Here is a 21,299-nt window from a genome sequence, read left to right on the forward strand (position 1 = left end):
CTGTTTTCCCTCTTCTTTCTTCACAGCTTTTCTGGAACACTGGGGGTGTGGCTGAATTTTCCCTGGATTTGATTGGTCAATTCAGAAGACTGAAGCCCAGGCTGACAGTCTACCTTTCACGGAGGCCCAGCCGTGAGAGGACTGAGGAAGGCACGTGGCGAATCATGACCGCGGACAAAGACAAGCCAGACAGAGAGAAGGACAGGGACAGAGACCGAGACAGGGAGCGGGACAGAGAGAGGGACAGAGACCGGGACAAGAGGGACAAAGCGTCCAGGGAGAGCGAGAGCTCTCGACCGCGCCGCAGCTGCACGCTGGAGGGCGGCGCTAAGAACTACGCCGAGAGCGAGGACGAGGATAACGAGAACGGTGGAGGGGCCGGGGGAGTAGGCGGGGTCAACATGGTAATGGGGGAGGAGTCAGGGAAGAAGGGAAAGAAGAAGATGATCAAGAAGAAGTCTAGGTATGAGCGGATGGAGAACGGAGAGATCACTTCCTTCATTACTGAAGACGACGTTGTTTACAGACCTGGCGGTAAGTTCAACTCGTTGTTGTTATTAAGTTATAAGTCTCTTCATCTGTTTGGCAACATAGTAGTGTTTGCTTTTCTCCTGAAAGAAGCCTCAGTCCAAGAGATACAGCCTAGGCCTGTAGACAAGTATGACGCTACGTTGAACAATACAACTTTATTGTTCAATAGGACAATAGCATGTAGACTATGCAACAGAACAATAGCATGTAGGCTATGCAATAGAACAATAGCATGTTGGCTATGCAATAGAACAATAGCATGTAGGCTATGCAACAGGACAATAGCATGTAGGCTATGCAACAGGACACTAGCATGTAGGCTATGCAACAGGACAATAGCATGTAGGCTATGCAACAGAACAATAGCATGTAGGCTATGCAACAGGACAATAGCATGTAGGCTATGCAACAGAACAATAGCATGTAGACTATGCAACAGAACAATAGCATGTAGGCTATGCAATATAACAATAGCATGTTGGCTATGCAACAGACCAATAGCATGTAGGCTATGTAACAGACCAATAGCATGTAGGCTATGCAACAGGACAATAGCATGTAGGCTATGCAACAGGACAATAGCATGTAGGCTATGCAACAGGACAATAGCATGTAGGCTATGCAACAGGACAATAGCATGTAGACTATGCAACAGGACAATAGCATGTAGGCTATGCAACAGGACAATAGCATGTAGGCTATGCAACAGGACAATAGCATGTAGGCTATGCAACAGAACAATAGCATGTTGGCTATGCAACAGACCAATAGCATGTAGGCTATGCAATAGAACAATAGCATGTAGGCTATGCAACAGAACAATAGCATGTAGGCTATGCAACAGACCAATAGCATGTAGGCTATGCAACAGGACAATAGCATGTAGGCTATGCAACAGACCAATAGCATGTAGGCTAATTTCAATCTATCAGTTTGAGAAGTCTGGCTCAGTTGCCTTTTTAATGTTTAGTCATTAAACAAAAATAAATGATGATTAAATCAATGACTTAATCAAAGCTTAGAAATGTGAATGATATAGCCACATGTGTTAGTGATGGGGGGGAAATCTCTACAGTTAAATATTACCATATTATTTTTGGAAGATGTTACATATCGATATTTGATTCAAAGTTGTACCTGCTCCAAAACTCCGGTAGTTTCCATCCTATAGTTTGTTCTCTATCTTCATTTTAAAACAGTGAACCAACATGTTTTTACCACTTATTCCAACGTCCGATCAAAACTAATTTTCTCATGACTTTCTCTCGTCTCTCTGCAGCAGACGTGTAGTGAGCAATAGGTTTGGAACATAAAATCGCAGTATAGAATCGTGAGAATCGCAATACATATTATCAACTTAAGTGTTGATACGATATCATACGGTGTGGTTCCCTGGCAGTTCCCAGTCATCTAGATTAGGCTATTGAGCATTTCATATGGATCCAGAGTGGCGCCGCGGTCTAAGACACTGCATCTCAGTGCTAGAGGCGTCACTACAGACACCCTGGTTCGATTCCAGGCTGTATCACAACCGGCCGTGATTGGGAGTCCCATAGTGCGGCGCACAATTGGCCCAGCGTCGTCCGTGGTTTGGCCGTGGTAGGCTGTCATTGTAAATAAGAATTTGTTCTTTACTGACTTGCCTTGTTAAATGTAAAATAACATTTAAAAAAAGGAAAAATATTGAATTCTGCCTGTTCTGTTGTATGGGATAGTCTTTTTTCCAAGAACGATATTGAGTTGTTCTGTGGTATAATATCTTTAGAGGGAAACTAAGTAGGAAACGTCTCAAATACCATCCTATATCCTTATATAGTGCATTACTTGACCAGTGCTCTGGTCTAAAGTTGTCCACTATATAGGGAATAGGGTGCAATTTGATACAGTCATAACCTTTTCCCCGGCAGTAAACACGACCGCTTCTTCACCTGCTGTTTCTAAATTGGTTGAACACCAAACTGAGGGGGGAAATGTCCAAACTCTGCTCTCTGTCTGTACTGAGAGAGAGAGGGACGGAGGGAGGGACGGACGGACGGAGAGGGAGGGAGGGAGAGAGGGACGGAGAGAGGGACGGACGGACGGAGAGAGGGAGAGAGGGACGGACGGAGAGAGGGAGGAAGGGACGGAGAGAGGGACGGACGGAGAGAGAGAGAGAGAGAGAGAGGGACGGAGAGAGAGAGAGAGGGAGGGAGGGAAAGCGAGATCCTGCTCTGCAGCAGTTTCCTCTCTGTTACAGCAGGATCTGGCTCAGCTAGTCTGCACCCGTCATCAATGACATGTCTTTCATTTATCTAGCAGGAAGGAAAAGGTCAAGTAGCTAACGCTTCACTGTGGTCGCTGCCATGCTCAGTTATTTAATATGAACACATTATTACAGCCAATGTGTTATTATTCCCCTTTTAAGAGATGTAACGTGGCTGTCGAACACCCCCCCAGCCACCCCCCTCCAGACCCCCCCACCCCACACCCCCAGCCACCCCTGGGTAATAATCTTGTTCACACCATTATCTTTCTGTTAGTATCAGTAAGTCGTTGAAAAAGCCATCGCTGTGTCCGCCAGAGAGAAGCCTTGTTCCTGACAGGGACTCCATTGAACCTGTTCTTTCTCTGCATTTAATGTTGAATAGAGAAAGATGGGGAGAGACTGAGGGAGCAGAGAGGGGGGAGCGACACAGAGAGAGAGGGAGGGGGGAGCGACACAGAGAGAGCGAGGGGGAGCAACAGACAGAGAGAGAGAGCGAGGGGGGAGCAACAGAGAGCGAGGGGGGAGCGACAGGGAGAGAGAGGGAGGGGGGAGCGACAGAGAGAGAGAGAGAGCGAGGGGGGAGCGACAGAGAGAGAGAGAGAGCGAGGGGGGAGCGACAGAGAGAGATGGGGGGGGGGGGGGGGGCGACACAGAGAGAGAGCGAAGGGGGAGCGACAGAGAGAGAGCAAAGCTCAGCTCAATGCTGCTTTGTCTCCTGTTCAACCGTGCAGACAGTCAGTCACTTCAATGAAACATTCACAAGACAAAAACAAAGTCACAGGTTTTCTTTCTGCCAGAGAGAATATGTGTATATTCCAAGACAGTCAACATAAACTAGCAGCAGTTCTGTTAAGATATTTGTTTCCTGCTTTGAAACCATCTCCTCCAATTAGTATTCTAGTGAACCGTGTCAGGTCTGATGTCCTACACACACACACACACACACACACACACACACACACACACACACGTTTGTTTTACTGTCCTTGTGTGGACCAAAGAATTTGCTTCCCATTCAAAATCCTATTTTCTCTAACCTTAACCTTAAACCTAACCTTAAACCTAACCTTAAACCTAACCTTAACCCTAACCATAAAAGTGGAACTGATAGCGTTTTAGCAACATGAAATCTTATTCAAATGTGTTTATATTAGAGGTTGACCAATTAATTAGGGCCGATTTCAAGTTTTCATAACAATCGGTAAGCCTGCCATCATTCACTATGAACTGGACTGTGTGTTTACAGGCAGTAGGGCCTGACATCATTCACTATGAACTGGACTGTGTGTTTACAGGCAGTAGGACCTGTCATCATTCACTATGAACTGGACTGTGTGTTTACAGGCAGTAGGACCTGTCATCATTCACTATGAACTGGACTGTGTGTTTACAGGCAGTAGGGCCTGTCATCATTCACTATGAACTGGACTGTGTGTTTACAGGAAGTAGGGCCTGTCATCATTCACTTTGAACTTGGACTGTGTTTACAGGCAGTAGGACCTGCCATCATTCACTTTGAACTTGGACTGTGTTTACAGGCAGTAGGACCTGCCATCATTCACTATGAACTGGACTGTGTGTTTACAGGAAGTAGGGCCTGTCATCATTCACTATGAACTGGACTGTGTGTTTACAGGAAGTAGGACCTGTCATCATTCACTTTGAACTTGGACTGTGTGTTTACAGGCAGTAGGACCTGTCATCATTCACTATGAACTTGGACTGTGTGTTTACAGACAGTAGGACCTGTCATCATTCACTTTGAACTTGGACTGTGTGTTTACAGACAGTAGGGCCTGTCATCATTCACTTTGAACTGGACTGTGTGTTAACAGGCAGTAGGGCCTGCCATCATTCACTTTGAACTGGACTGTGTGTTAACAGGCAGTAGGGCCTGTCATCATTCACTATGAACTGGACTGTGTGTTAACAGGAAGTAGGACCTGTCATCATTCACTATGAACTGGACTGTGTGTTTTACAGGCAGTAGGACCTGTCATCATTCACTATGAACTGGACTGTGTGTTTACAGGCAGTAGGACCTGTCATCATTCACTATGAACTGGACTGTGTGTTAACAGGAAGTAGGGCCTGCCATCATTCACTATGAACTGGACTGTGTGTTTACAGGCAGTAGGACCTGTCATCATTCACTATGAACTGGACTGTGTGTTTACAGGAAGTAGGACCTGTCATCATTCACTATGAACTGGACTGTGTGTTTACAGGCAGTAGGACCTGTCATCATTCACTATGAACTGGACTGTGTGTTTCCAGACAGTAGGACCTGCCATCATTCACTATGAACTGGACTGTGTGTTTACAGGCAGTAGGACCTGTCATCATTCACTATGAACTGGACTGTGTGTTTACAGGCAGTAGGACCTGTCATCATTCACTATGAACTGGACTGTGTGTTTACAGGCAGTAGGACCTGTCATCATTCACTATGAACTGGACTGTGTGTTTACAGACAGTAGGACCTGCCATCATTCACTATGAACTGGACTGTGTGTTTACAGGCAGTAGGGCCTGTCATCATTCACTATGAACTGGACTGTGTGTTTACAGGCAGTAGGACCTGTCATCATTCACTTTGAACTGGACTGTGTGTTTACAGGCAGTAGGACCTGCCATCATTCACTATGAACTGGACTGTGTGTTAACAGGCAGTAGGGCCTGACATCATTCACTATGAACTGGACTGTGTGTTTACAGGAAGTAGGACCTGTCATCATTCACTTTGAACTGGACTGTGTGTTTACAGGCAGTAGGGCCTGTCATCATTCACTTTGAACTTGGACTGTGTTTACAGGAAGTAGGGCCTGCCATCATTCACTTTGAACTTGGACTGTGTTTACAGGAAGTAGGGCCTGCCATCATTCACTTTGAACTTGGACTGTGTTTACAGGAAGTAGCAACAGCGTGACTTTAGATCATTAGAACACATTCGCTAAAAGCCACAAAATACACCTGAATGGATTTCTGTAAATACTGTATGTAAATACCACGGAAGTCCTCTTATATTTGTGAACTTTACAGTCCTGTTGATCAAACAGCCATGAAGATGTAGGCAGGCTATCCCTCCCACAGTTGCCTGTGCACATCAACAAGATCAACAACTACTGCTTTAGCCAGAGAGAGATGAGGTAAAAAATCTAACAAGGGAAAATTAGATTAAAATCTTTTTCAGCTAGTTGGCCGTCAACATTGCACTGATATACAATGGTGAATAGTGGCCCGCTTGTCCTGCTGCAGCTTAGCGTTCTTGGTGAATAGTGGCCCGCTTGTCCTCCTGCAGCTTAGCGTTCTTGGTGAATAGTGGCCCGCTTGTCCTCCTGCAGCTTAGCGTTCTTGGTGAATAGTGGCCCGCTTGTCCTCCTGCAGCTTAGCGTTCTTGGTGAATAGTGGCCCGCTTGTCCTGCTGCAGCTTAGCGTTCTTGGTGAATAGTGGCCCGCTTGTCCTGCTGCAGCTTAGCGTTCTTGGTGAATAGTGGCCCGCTTGTCCTCCTGCAGCTTAGCGTTCTTGGTGAATAGTGGCCCGCTTGTCCTCCTGCAGCTTAGCGTTCTTGGTGAAATAGTGGCCCGCTTGTCCTCCTGCAGCTTAGCGTTCTTGGTGAATAGTGGCCCGCTTGTCCTCCTGCAGCTTAGCGTTCTTGGTGAATAGTGGCCCGCTTGTCCTCCTGCAGCTTAGCGTTCTTGGTGAATAGTGGCCCGCTTGTCCTCCTGCAGCTTAGCGTTCTTGGTGAATAGTGGCCCGCTTGTCCTGCTGCAGCTTAGCGTTCTTGGTGAATAGTGGCCCGCTTGTCCTGCTGCAGCTTAGCGTTCTTGGTGAATAGTGGCCCGCTTGTCCTCCTGCAGCTTAGCGTTCTTGGTGAATAGTGGCCCGCTTGTCCTCCTGCAGCTTAGCGTTCTTGGTGAAATAGTGGCCCGCTTGTCCTCCTGCAGCTTAGCGTTCTTGGTGAATAGTGGCCCGCTTGTCCTCCTGCAGCTTAGCGTTCTTGGTGAATAGTGGCCCGCTTGTCCTCCTGCAGCTTAGCGTTCTTGGTGAATAGTGGCCCGCTTGTCCTCCTGCAGCTTAGCGTTCTTGGTGAATAGTGGCCCGCTTGTCCTCCTGCAGCTTAGCGTTCTTGGTGAATAGTGGCCCGCTTGTCCTCCTGCAGCTTAGCGTTCTTGGTGAATAGTGGCCCGCTTGTCCTCCTGCAGCTTAGCGTTCTTGTCCACGTTTTGATAACTTGCCTGCCCTCCCTATTTGATCGATGCCAAATATATATGATTGACGACTAAGGTATATGCTAACTGTGGATCACAGTCGTTCAGCATAGCTAGCTAGCAAAACGATTCACCTTTTCTGCCGGCTGTGACAGAGCCTGGACTGGAACCAGGATCTCTAGTGGCACTGCTGGCACTGTGATGTAGTGCCTTAGACCACTGCGCCACTCGGCAGGCCTGTATATAGCATTTTAACATAATTAAAACAAAAGGAGAGAGATAATATTGGTCCAGCCTTTTTTATAATTTTTTATTTGATTTATTTAACCTTTATTTAACTAGGCAAGTCAGTTAAGAGCAAATTCTTATTTACAATGACGGCCTTGGGTTAACTACCTTTTTCAGGGGCAGAACGACAGATTTTTTCCTTGTCAGCTCGGGGATTCAATCTTGCAACCTTCCGTTTAACTAGTCCAACGCTCTAACCACTAGGCTACCTGCTGGTTACTAGTCCAACACTCTAACCACTAGGCTACCTGCTGGTTACTAGTCCAACGCTCTAACCACTAGGCTACCTGCTGGTTACTAGTCCAACACTCTAACCACTAGGCTACCTGCTGGTTACTAGTCCAACGCTCTAACCACTAGGCTACCTGCTGGTTACTAGTCCAACACTCTAACCACTAGGCTACCTGCTGGTTACTAGTCCAACACTCTAACCACTAGGCTACCTGCTGGTTACTAGTCCAACGCTCTAACCACTAGGCTACCTGCCGCCCCTTTGCTGCTATGCTTGCAGATGTGCATAATATGCACTGTAATTTCATAGGCTGTAATTTCATAAAGTAAATGACTCACCTGTTGACTCGTTTATACTTGCGTGTGTCCCCTTTTTGTTCCGCGTCCCTTGTGTTTCACACGTGCACTAGTCTATTGCCCACCTTATGACTGACTTGTGATCATTGCCCTTGCTAGTTTGATTCTGTTGACGTTCCCAGCCTTAGTTACAGTCGTCCATTTTTGTTCAAAGCATTGAGTGATTGAAACTGAAACAGGTACATCCTAAAATAGGTGGAGACAACAGACAACGTACCAGGCCAGCTGTGATTTACAACCTGATTATATTTATCATGCATTGTAACTATATCCGTCTATTCTGCCGATTTTAATTCCTTAGTGGTCGTCATGGAATTTAGAATGTTAAAACCTTTTATAAAGCTGGTTTCGAAGCATAAACTGGGATTTTATTTTTTTAAAATATTTTTGACTGAACCCAAAAAACCAAACCCCTATCCCTAATTGTAAATCTAAACCCTCAGTGTAAAATGGCGTTTTTGCTTGTGGGGACTTCAAATCCCCCACAAGGATAGTAACCCCCCCAGCCACCCCCCAGGATAGTAACCCCAGACACCCCCCTCCAGACACCCCCCCCCCCCCCCCCCCCCCTCCCCTCCCCTCATTCACAGCATTTTCTCTCTGTCAGTATCAGTAAAGTATTTGAAAAAGCCATCTCTCTCTTCACCAGAGAAACTATTTCTTCTCCAATTAGTATTCTAGTGAAACCTGACAGGTCCCACACACACACACACACACGACTAGCATGAGGGTACATAATGTTCTGTTGAGACCTGATCCTCCGTGTATCTCTGTAGGAGCAAAGCTGTGTGGATTAGAGTCGGGGCTGGACACACACACACACACACACACACACAATTTAAACCGGCCTAGACAGAGAGGAGAGGGTGAAGAAATAAACATAGAGAGAGTGAGAAGGGCAGCACAGTGAGAGATGAGGAGAGAGAGAGAGAATAGCAGCACAGTGAGAGATGAGGAGAGAGAGAGAATAGCAGCACAGTGAGAGATGAGGAGACGAGGAGAGAGAGAGAATAGCAGCACAGTGAGAGATGAGGAGATGAGGAGAGAGAGAGAATAGCAGCACAGTGAGAGATGAGGAGATGAGGAGAGAGAGAGAATAGCAGCACAGTGAGAGATGAGGAGATGAGGAGAGAGAGAAGAGCAGCACAGTGGGAGATGAGGAGATGAGGGGAGAGAGAGAAGAGCAGCACAGTGGGAGATGAGGGGAGAGAGAGAAGAGCAGCACAGTGGGAGATGAGGAGAGAGAGAGAAGAGCAGCACAGTGGGAGATGAGGAGAGAGAGAGAAGAGCAGCACAGTGGGAGATGAGGAGAGAGAGAGAATAGCAGCACAGTGGGAGATGAGATGAGGGGAGAGAGAGAATAGCAGCACAGTGGGAGACGGGGAGATGAGGGGATTGGGGGAGAGAGAGAATGAGGTAAGGAGAACGGGGTTAGAGAAGGCTAAAACACCTCTTTAATAGCTTTTGTCACAGATATCCTGACACCACACACACACACACACACACACACACACACACACACACACACACACACCAGGGCTGGGCGATATGGCCTAAACATATCTCTATTTTTGTTTTTTCAACATTTATAGGTGATTATTATAATAATATTTTATTAATATAGGATTTTTAAATGTTCTCTAAATAATCTTTTTGTACAATTTTAAAGGTAAAATAAACAGTATTTCAAACGGTCAGTAGTATTCTAATAAATTCAGGGCTTGTGTAATTATTACCTCGGCTAAATATGAGCCTTCTACAACCACTCATCATTTAGTTATTTTAATCAAAATAGTTATTTTTGCAATCACTGATCTGGTGTTTTTATAGAAAATGATAACAGGTCTCCTGAACAGTCTATCAAGCATCCAGATCATTTTTATATTCCAACGGTAGCCAATCTATTTGCTAGCTGACAAGGCAGAACGGTGGAATTGTTACCAACCCACCCTGTGTGTTTGAACAGCGTGCTAGCCTGTCCAATCAAGTGGCCTACCTTATTTCTCAGAATGATAACAAAGTTGTCAATTTCTTTATATAATTGTGTTTTATGCTTATTGCACAGCTAGTATAACATTCTTCGGGCTAAAATGCTGCTAACGGTACGCGGTACCGCGATGCTTCTTGCAACAAACTGAGCATTTATTTTCCAGAATCAACGTTCATTGATGCTCTCGTTTTTTTTACTAGTGTTTGCTATTTGAGTCTCAATGTGTTTTGGTGTCCATATGACCTATTCTATTGTAACAAACCTCAACTAGCGAGTTGAAACCTCTCGTCAGAGAGGAGGAAGGGATCTCTCATTTTTGTTGTTGCGAGTGACATGGGTGAGAGGCTTGGTGTGTAAATGGGGAAGGTGCACACAGTCAGAGATCTGTACTTAATGACAAGATGCTCATTTCTCCGTCCTAACAATGGGAGTCGTTGGTCCAAAGGCTGGAAGGCAGGTGACAAGCATAGTTCCAAAGTAAGGGCTTATTTTGGACAGATTTTGGTGTGAGTGAAACCTCTCGCTTCGCCTTTTCCTCTCTGACTGCACAGAAGGAGACAAGACCAAGAAGACAACATGAGACCAAAGAGCCAGTAAATGAGACCAAGAAGACGACATGAGACCAAAGAGCCAGTAAATGAGACCAAGAAGACAACATGAGACCAAAGAGCCAGTAAATGAGACCAAGAAGACGACATGAGACCAAAGAGCCAGTAAATGAGACCAAGAAGACGACATGAGACCAAAGAGCCAGTAAATGAGACCAAGAAGACGACATGAGACCAAAGAGCCAGTAAATGAGACCAAGAAGACGACATGAGACCAAGGAGCCAGTAAATGAGACCAAGGAGCCAGTAAATGAGACCAAGGAGCCAGTAAATGAGACCAAGGAGCCAGTAAATGAGACCAAAGAGCCCGTAAATGAGACCAAAGAGCCCGTAAATGAGACCAAAGAGCCCGTAAATGAGACCAAGGAGCCAGTAAATGAGACCAAGGAGCCAGTAAATGAGACCAAGAATACAACATGAGACCAAAGCATACATAACATACATTTGAATGAATTGGAGATATGGCCCAGCCCTAACATAGAGTACGTCCCCATATGGCCCTGCCCTAACGCGGAGTACGTCCCCATATGGCCCTGCCCTAACACGGAGTACGTCCCCATATGGCCCTGCCCTAACACGGAGTACGTCCCCATATGGCCCTGCCCTAACACGGAGTACGTCCCCATATGGCCCTGCCCTAACACGGAGTACGTCCTCATATGGCCCTGCCCTAACACGGAGTACGTCCCCCTGTCTGTCTCGTCTGTCTTGCTCAGCCGTTTGATCCCTGAAAGATAGGAGCATCTCTTTCTGCAGTAAGGCTTAGTATGCATTGAATGGATGGAGGGGGGATGGAGACAAGACGACAAGGAGGTGACGGGGATACGTGTGTTCGCATGTGTTCTCCAGTCTGACGGAAGGGTGGAACGGGGAGACTATTTGTATGGCAGGCAGCTGGGGAGGACGGGGCAGTTACACACACACACACACACACACACACACACACACACACACACACACCCTCCCCCACTGAGCGGCGACCTGTGCGATCGATCAGGGCTTTGAGTAGCTCTTCTCCAGCCAGCCTCCCTGCAGCTCTGTAGGATATTCTCTATACACACTCCGACACAGACACAGAGACAGACAGACAGACAGACAGACAGACAGACAGACAGACAGACACAGACAGACAAGAACAAATTCTTATTTATAATAAGAATTATAATAAATATAATAATAATGACGGCCTACCAGGATAAACCAGGATAATGCTTTGTTTAATTCTCCAGTTTGGTAACATTTAGGCTTCCCAGTAGATTACAACGGTGACGGACAGAGAGAGTATGTCTCCGTTGCTCAACGAGTATAGCCTATGGAGCTGCCAAACACCTCAAATATGTTGACACATTTACGTCGACATCACCCCAGAATTACTGCCACCGGAGCAAGACGGAAACACACAACAGCAACTTGGTCTCCCCTCTGCACTCAAGCAGCCCTTGGCAGAGGATTCTGACCGGTCCAAAGACATTACAGGAGCCATAGATATGTTTATAGTAGCTTGTTCTCCCTGGTCGAGAGGAATCGAGGGTTTCAGCACCTTCGTTGAACGTTCTCGAGCCACGTTACTAACTTCTCCCTCTCGCACCTGTTCCAGTAAACAGGCTGCTCTATAGAAGCAAGCTACAGCTGAAGTTGTCATGGAATTGACCAATGAACCCCGTGTTGGGCTTACTACAGATGGATGGTCTACAGGGAGGGGCTTACTACAGATGGATGGACCTCCAGGGCTGCTAGAGAAGGGCTTACTACAGATGGATGGACCTCCAGGGCTGCAGAGAGGAGTTTACTACAGATGGGTGGATCTACAGGGCTGCAGAGAGGGGTTTACTACAGATGGATGGACCTACAGGGCTACAGAGAGGTGCTTACTACAGATGGATGGACCTAGAGGGCTACAGAGAGGTGCTTACTACAGATGGATGGACCTACAGGGCTACAGAGAGGTGCTTACTACAGATGGATGGATCTACAGGGCTGCAGAGAGGAGTTTACTACAGATGGGTGGATCTACAGGGCTGCAGAGAGGGGTTTACTACAGATGGATGGACCTACAGGGCTACAGAGAGGTGCTTACTACAGATGGATGGACCTACAGGGCTACAGAGAGGTGCTTACTACAGATGGATGGACCTACAGGGCTACAGAGAGGTGCTTACTACAGATGGATGGACCTACAGGGCTACAGAGAGGTGCTTACTACAGATGGATGGACCTAGAGGGCTACAGAGAGGTGCTTACTACAGATGGATGGACCTACAGGGCTACAGAGAGGTGCTTACTACAGATGGATGGATCTACAGGGCTGCAGAGAGGAGTTTACTACAGATGGGTGGATCTACAGGGCTGCAGAGAGAGAGGGGTTTACTACAGATGGATGGACCTACAGGGCTACAGAGAGGTGCTTACTACAGATGGATGGACCTACAGGGCTACAGAGAGGTGCTTACTACAGATGGATGGACCTACAGGGCTACAGAGAGGTGCTTACTACAGATGGATGGACCTACAGGGCTACAGAGAGGTGCTTACTACAGATGGATGGACCTACAGGGAGGGGCTTACTACAGATGGATGGACCTACAGGGCTACAGAGAGGTGTTTACTACAGATGGATGGATCTACAGGGAGGGGCTTACTACAGATGGATGGACCTACAGGGCTGCTAGAGAGGGGTTTACTACAGATGGATGGACCTACAGGGCTACAGAGAGGTGCTTACTACAGATTGATGGACCTACAGGGCTGCAGAGAGGTGCTTACTACAGATGGATGGACCTACAGGGCTGCTAGAGAAGGGTTTACTACAGATGGATGGACCTCCAGGGCTGTAGAGAGGGGTTTACTACAGATGGATGGACCTACAGGGCTACAGAGAGGTGCTTACTACAGATGGATGTACCTACAGGGCTGTAGATAGGGGCTTACTACAGATGGATGGACCTACAGGGCTGTAGATAGGGGCTTACTACAGATGGATGGACCTCCAGGGCTGCAGAGAGGTGCTTACTACAGATGGATGGACCTCCAGGGCTGTAGAGAGGGGTTTACTACAGATGGATGGACCTACAGGGCTACAGAGAGGGGTTTACTACAGATGGATGGACCTACAGGGCTACAGAGAGCTACTTAACAGTGACGGCCCCTTCACATTACCCAGGAGTGAGAAATTACAAATACTGTGCTATGGACACACACCCTTTTATGAGAGTCACAACTAAACTGTGCATATTTTTCTCTTTTGTAAAATCATAATAGCACAGACCTATACCATGATTACGTATTGGTTTCACATACATTATTGCACTTTATTTTTTAACGTTGTTGTTGACTAATCGTGTTTGGTTTTTTTTCCATTTAAGAAAATCGAAAGTGTGATTTTTAGTTCTGATCAGGTATTTTGAGTCATGATCAAATATGGAGTCACGAAGACCAACACTTTGGATTAAATAAACAAAAATTAACTACGGTAACGGTTGGCATTTCATTTTTTTTAGTTGAACCGAACTGTGGCCTCAAAACAGCAATACATACCGAACCGTGACCTCAAAACAGTAATACGTACCGAACCGTGACCTCAAAACAGTAATACATACCGAACCGTGACCTCAAAACAGTAATACGTACCGAACCGTGACCTCAAAACAGTAATACGTACCGAACCGTGACCTCAAAACAGTAATACGTACCGAACCGTGACCTCAAAACAGCAATACCTACCGAACCGTGACCTCAAAACAGTAATACATACCGAACCGTGACCTCAAAACAGTAATACGTACCGAACCGTGTCCTCAAAACAGTAATACCTACCGAACCGTGACCTCAAAACAGCAATACCTACCGAACCGTGTCCTCAAAACAGTAATACCTACCGAACCGTGACCTCAAAACAGTAATACGTACCGAACCGTGACCTCAAAACAGTAATACGTACCGAACCGTGACCTCAAAACAGCAATACCTACCGAACCGTGACCTCAAAACAGTAATACGTACCGAACCGTGACCTCAAAACAGTAATACATACCGAACCGTGACCTCAAAACAGTAATACGTACCGAACCGTGACCTCAAAACAGTAATACGTACCGAACCGTGACCTCAAAACAGCAATACGTACCGAACCGTGACCTCAAAACAGTAATACCTACCGAACCGTGACCTCAAAACAGCAATACGTACCGAACCGTGACCTCAAAACAGCAATACCTACCGAACCGTGACCTCAAAACAGTAATACCTACCGAACCGTGACCTCAAAACAGTAATACGTACCGAACCGTGACTTCAAAACAGCAATACGTACCGAACCGGGACCTCAAAACAGTAATACGTACCGAACCGTGACCTCAAAACAGTAATACCTACCGAACCGTGTCCTCAAAACAGCAATACATACCGAACCTGGACCTCAAAACAGTAATACCTACCGAACCGTGACCTCAAAACAGTAATACCTACCGAACCGTGACCTCAAAACAGTAATACCTACCGAACCGTGTCCTCAAAACAGTAATACCTACCGAACCTGGACCTCAAAACAGTAATACCTACCGAACCGTGACCTCAAAACAGTAATACCTACCGAACCGTGACCTCAAAACAGTAATACATACCGAACCGTGTCCTCAAAACAGTAATACATACCGAACCGTGACCTCAAAACAGTAATACGTACCGAACCGTGACCTCAAAACAGTAATACCTACCGAACCGTGTCCTCAAAACAGTAATACCTACCGAACCGTGAACCGTTACACCCCTATGATGATGCCTCGGTGTACTGTACTGGCATGTGTTTCAACCCGTTGTGATGGTATCATTTGTAGAGTACAGAGGAGGAGCCTCGAGGAGACGAGGGCCTCAGCTCTGTCCCATGGAGGCTGGGGGTCGGGGGTCGGGGAGGTCGGACAGCTGGCACCTCACTCTGCACAGCCACCCTATAGCCTGGGGGAGTGTGTACTGTCTGTAGTTAAAACAAGCAGAAGGAGCTCTATGTCCTCTGGTTACATTCTAAAGCCTCGATTCCATCTGAAATACACAGATACTTTATGACTTTATCTTCCAGATTGGTAAAATGAGTTGGTTAGTGGTGTACCGGCACACATATTCGTACATAGCTGTTCGGTTGAAATCCCTCTCCTTCGGTGGTCTGTTTACCATATTGTGTGTCACTAGACCAGAGGTTTAACATTTAACCAAGTATAATCCGAACCCGGGTTTTGGTCTGCTTAAGCTGCAAATATCTAGCCGTCGTGCACACACACACACACACACACACACACACACACACACACACACACACACACACACACGCCATGCACACACCGTGCACACAGGCTGCGCACACATACCGCATACACACACCGCACACACATACACACCGTGTACACACACCGCACACACATACACACCGTGTACACACACCGCATACACATACACACCGTGTACACACACCGCACACACATACACACCGTGTACACACACCGCACACACATACACACCGTACACACACACCGCACACACATACACACCGTGTACACACACCGCACACACACACACACCGTGCACACACACCGCACACACACACACACGCCACGCACGCACGCACACATACACACACACGCTGCGCACACATACCGCACACATACATACACACCGTGTACACACACCGCACACACATACACACCGTGTACACACCGCACACACATACACACCGTGTACACACACCGCACACACATACACACCGTGTACACTGTTCAATGCGCACTGTGAACCTGAATGAATACAACAATATATATATGTACTTAATAATGTTAGGTCTAAGCTACGTTGTAGTAGGTCTATAGGCTGTGTCTCAGCTACGTTGTAGTAGGTCTATAGGCTGTGTCTCAGCTACGTTGTAGTAGGTCTATAGGCTGTGTCTCAGCTACGTTGTAGTAGGTCTATAGGCTGTGTCTCAGCTACGTTGTAGTAGGTCTATAGGCTGTGTCTCAGCTACGTTGTAGTAGGTCTATAGGCTGTGTCTCAGCTACGTTGTAGTAGGTCTATAGGCTGTGTCTCAGCTACGTTGTAGTAGGTCTATAGGCTGTGTCTCAGCTACGTTGTAGTAGGTCTATAGGCTGTGTCTCAGCTACGTTGTAGTAGGTCTATAGGCTGTGTCTCAGCTACGTTGTAGTAGACCTATAGGCTGTGTCTCAGCTACGTTGTAGTAGGTCTATAGGCTGTGTCTCAGCTACGTTGTAGTAGGTCTACAGGCTGTGTCTAAGCTACGTTGTAGTAGGTCTACAGGCTGTGTCTCAGCTACGTTGTAGTAGGTCTACAGGCTGCGTCTCAGCTACGTTGTAGTAGGTCTATAGGCTGTGTCTCAGCTATGTTGTAGTAGGCCTATAGGCTGCGTCTCAGCTACGTTGTAGTAGGGCTATAGGCTGTGTCTCAGCTACGTTGTAGTAGGTCTACAGGCTGTGTCTCCGGTACGTTGTAGTAGGTCTATAGGCTGTGTCTCAGCTACGTTGTAGTAGGTCTACAGGCTGTGTCTCAGCTACGTTGTAGTAGGTCTATAGGCTGTGTCTCAGCTACGTTGTAGTAGGTCTATAGGCTGTGTCTAAGCTACGTTGTAGTAGGGCTATAGGCTGTGTCTCAGCTACGTTGTAGTAGTTCTATAGGCTGCGTCTCAGCTACGTTGTAGTAGGCTATAGGCTGTGTCTCAGCTACGTTGTAGTAGGTCTATAGGCTGTCTCTCAGCTACGTTGTAGTAGTTCTATAGGCTGTGTCTCAGCTACGTTGTCGTAGGTCTATAGGCTGTGTCTCAGCTACGTTGTAGTAGGTCTATAGGCTGTGTCTCAGCTACGTTGTAGTAGGTCTATAGGCTGTGTCTCAGCTACGTTGTAGTAGGTCTACAGGCTGTGTCTCAGCTACGTTGTAGTAGGTCTATAGGCTGTGTCTCAGCTACGTTGTAGTAGGTCTACAGGCTGTGTCTCAGTTACGTTGTAGTAGGTCTATAGGCTGTGTCTCAGCTACGTTGTAGTAGGTCTACAGGCTGTGTCTCAGCTACGTTGTAGTAGGTCTATAGGCTGTGTCTCAGCTACGTTGTAGTAGGTCTATAGGCTGTGTCTCAGCTACGTTGTAGTAGGTCTATGCCTCTAGAGGAAATCCGAACCTACATTTTTGTCCCCAGACAATTCCATTAAAACAACTATAGCCTATGCGCACATTGTAATCAAAATTCACATCTTATTTGGCACATTTCAAACTGTCCTTTTTCTAGGCGCACCCAGGAATAATTTTGTACAATTGTGAGTGGCACGGTCAATGCTATCCGGTGTCCTTGGGATGTTTCTACTCTGAATTCTAACCGTAACCCTAACTCTTACCTAACCATAACCTTTTTAAATTTCAACTTCAATGGGGGGGTAGGGACGTCCCAAGGATGCTGAACATTGTGAATGCTGAACATTGTGAATGCTGAACATTGTGAATGCTGAACATTGTGAATGCTGAACATTGTGAATGCTGAACATTATGAATGCTGAACATTATGAATGCTGAACATTATGAATGCTGAACATTATGAATGCTGAACATTGTGAATGCTGAACATTGTGAATGCTGAACATTATGAATGCTGAACATTATGAATGCTGAACATTGTGAATGGCATTTCATTTTCCCACTGTACCCGATTACAAAACCCGAACCTTGACCCCCAAAAACAACAATAAGTACAAACTGAGGGTTTTGTGACCCGTTGTACCTAGTTGTGGTATTGAGTAGACATGACTTTACAATTAAAATGAGGGAAAATACACTGCTCAAAAAAATAAAGGGAACACTTAAACAACACAATGTAACTCCAAGTCAATCACACATCTATGAAATCAAACTGTCCACTTAGGAAGCAACACTGATTGACAATAAATTTCACATGCTGTTGTGCAAATGGAATAGACAAAAGGTGGAAATTATAGGCAATTAGCAAGACACCCCCAATAAAGGAGTGATTCTGCAGGTGGTGACCACAGACCACTTCTCAGTTCCTATGCTTCCTGGCTGATGTTTTGGTCACTTTTGAATGCTGGCGGTGCTCTCACTCTAGTGGTAGCATGAGACGGAGTCTACAACCCACACAAGTGGCTCAGGTAGTGCAGTTCATCCAGGATGGCACATCAATGCGAGCTGTGGCAAAAAGGTTTGCTGTGTCTGTCAGCGTAGTGTCCAGAGCATGGAGGCGCTACCAGGAGACAGGCCAGTACATCAGGAGACGTGGAGGAGGCCGTAGGAGGGCAACAACCCAGCAGCAGGACCGCTACCTCCGCCTTTGTGCAGGAGGAGCACTACCAGAGCCCTGCAAAATGACCTCCAGCAGGCAACAAATGTGCATGTGTCTGCTCAAACGGTCAGAAACAGACTCCATGAGGGTGGTATGAGGGCCCGACGTCCACAGGTGGGGGTTGTGCTTACAGCCCAGCACCGTGCAGGACGTTTGGCATTTGCCAGAGAACACCAAGATTGGCAAATTCGCCACTGGCGCCCTGTGCTCTTCACAGATGAAAGCAGGTTCACACTGAGCACATGAGCACATGTGACAGACGTGACAGAGTCTGGAGACGCCGTGGAGAACGTTCTGCTGCCTGCAACATCCTCCAGCATGACCGGTTTGGCGGTGGGTCAGTCATGGTGTGGGGTGGCATTTCTTTGTGGGGCCGCACAGCCCTCCATGTGCTCGCCAGAGGTAGCCTGACTGCCATTAGGTACCGAGATGAGATCCTCAGACCCCTTGTGAGACCATATGCTGACACATGCACATTTGTGGCCTGCTGGAGGTCATTTTGCAGGGCTCTGGCAGTGCACCTCCTGGCACAAAGGCGGAGGTAGCGGTCCTGCTGCTGGGTTGTTGCCCTCCTACGGCCTCCTCCACGTCTCCTGATGTACTGGCCTGTCTCCTGGTAGCGCCTCCATGCTCTGGACACTACGCTGACAGACACAGCAAACCTTTTTGCCACAGCTCGCATTGATGTGCCATCCTGGATGAACTGCACTACCTGAGCCACTTGTGTGGGTTGTAGACTCCGTCTCATGCTACCACTAGAGTGAGAGCACCGCCAGCATTCAAAAGTGACCAAAACATCAGCCAGGAAGCATAGGAACTGAGAAGTGGTCTGTGGTCACCACCTGCAGAATCACTCCTTTTTTGGGGGTGTCTCGCTAATTGCCTATAATTTCCACCTTTTGTCTATTCCATTTGCACAACAGCATGTGAAATTTATTGTCAATCAGTGTTGCTTCCTAAGTGGACAGTTTGATTTCATAGAAGTGTGATTGACTTGGAGTTACATTGTGTTGTTTAAGTGTTCCCTTTATTTTTTTGAGCAGTGTATATGAGTTCAGTGTGTTTAGTTGTTTGGGAGATCGTCTAGGGCTAGGTCTTTATGATCAGGACTATTTTCTAAGTCAAACTTTTTTTTAAACAATACAACCTGTCTTCTCTTGAGATAAGTCATATTTAAAATTTTTACTGCAAAATAAATTGCCTGCAATGTTTGTTCTTCAAATTATGTATTTTGGCTCTGCTGCTGTGGATACTTGGGGTAAGGAAACCAATGTGTCATTTTTAAATAAGGGAGAACTGTCCTTTTTAACAGTTTGGCCTGTCAATCAACCACTGTAGGCGGGGATTGTCAGGGGAAGGGGCAGGATCTTTATGAGTCATAGAGATGGTAGGGTTTCAGACCTGTCAATCAACCACTGTAGGCGGGGATTGTCAGGGGACGGGGCAGGATCTTTATGAGTCATAGAGATGGTAGGGTTTCAGACCTGTCAATCAATCACTTTGGGTAGGATTTTGAAGGAACACGTTAGATTGGACTAGTTTCTGACTAGATTACTAGTATACTTTCAATTTAGTTTAAAAACCTAAGAAAAAATGTGTTTTGTCAAGGGAACAATAATTCCTTGTTGACAAACTGAATTCCAGGAAAGATTGTGCACCCCTACTTTTATACAAAACAAAGCGCCCATTACTAGACTTACAGGTTTGTTTGAAGAATGAAGCAGGTGTTAAACATGGGCTTTGTTATACAGAATGAAGCAGGTGTTAAACATGGGCTTTGTTATACAGAATGAAGCAGGTGTTAAACATGGGCGTTGTTATACAGAATGAGGCAGGTGTTAAACATTGACTTTGCTATACAGTATGAAGCAGGTGTTAAACATGGGCTTTGCTATACAGAATGAAGCAGGTGTTAAACATGGGCGTTGCTATACAGAATGAAGCAGGTGTTAAACATGGGCTTTGTTATACAGAACGAAGCAGTTGACTACTCCGTTGTGGCCGCTTTAATCAACTCATAAACTAGTCAACACTTGCTGTTCGGTTGTCAATCAAAGCACAGTAAAGAGCCTATGCATCCAGACTTTGTGGCTGTATAGGCCTTCTACACATGCACCATGGAGAGCATCCTGTCGGACTGTATCACCGCCTGGTACGGCAAGTGCACTTTCCGCAACCGCAGGGCTTGCCAAAGGGTGGTGTGGTCAGCGTAACGCTGCCTGTTTGATTTGAAACACGCAATGAAAATGAATGTGCCACAAAACAATAATGAAGTGGATTTTAACTCATCTTTAACGCTAGCATTATGCTAGCATTACGCTAGCATTACGCTAGCATTGCGCTAACATTACGCTAGCATTACGCTAGCATTGCGCTAACATTACGCTAGCATTACAGCGGACCCTTATGGAAAACACTGTAGAGATCAGTGAGGTGAGTCATCTCATGTGAGGTAGCTTTATGCTCTTATCTTCCAGAGCTTACACAGATCTGATCTGACACAAC

The 21,299-nt window shown here is 46.4% G+C and overlaps 1 protein-coding gene across 5 annotated transcripts in view; it reads left to right on the forward strand.

The window, feature by feature from the left end:
* LOC139543128 (arginine-glutamic acid dipeptide repeats protein-like) overlaps positions 1-21,299 on the forward strand; it is a 350,494-nt gene that overhangs the window by 138,311 nt on the left and 190,884 nt on the right. For all 5 annotated transcript variants that reach the window (XM_071349337.1, XM_071349339.1, XM_071349340.1 and 2 more), the window contains exon 2: positions 27-534. In XM_071349337.1, the coding sequence (XP_071205438.1) occupies positions 165-534 (370 nt within the window). In that variant the 5' untranslated portion in view covers positions 27-164. The remainder of the gene's footprint in view (positions 1-26; positions 535-21,299) is intronic.

Source organism: Salvelinus alpinus, chromosome 17, assembly GCF_045679555.1.
Source record: "Salvelinus alpinus chromosome 17, SLU_Salpinus.1, whole genome shotgun sequence".
In the NCBI taxonomy this organism is placed as follows: Eukaryota; Metazoa; Chordata; class Actinopteri; order Salmoniformes; family Salmonidae; genus Salvelinus; species Salvelinus alpinus.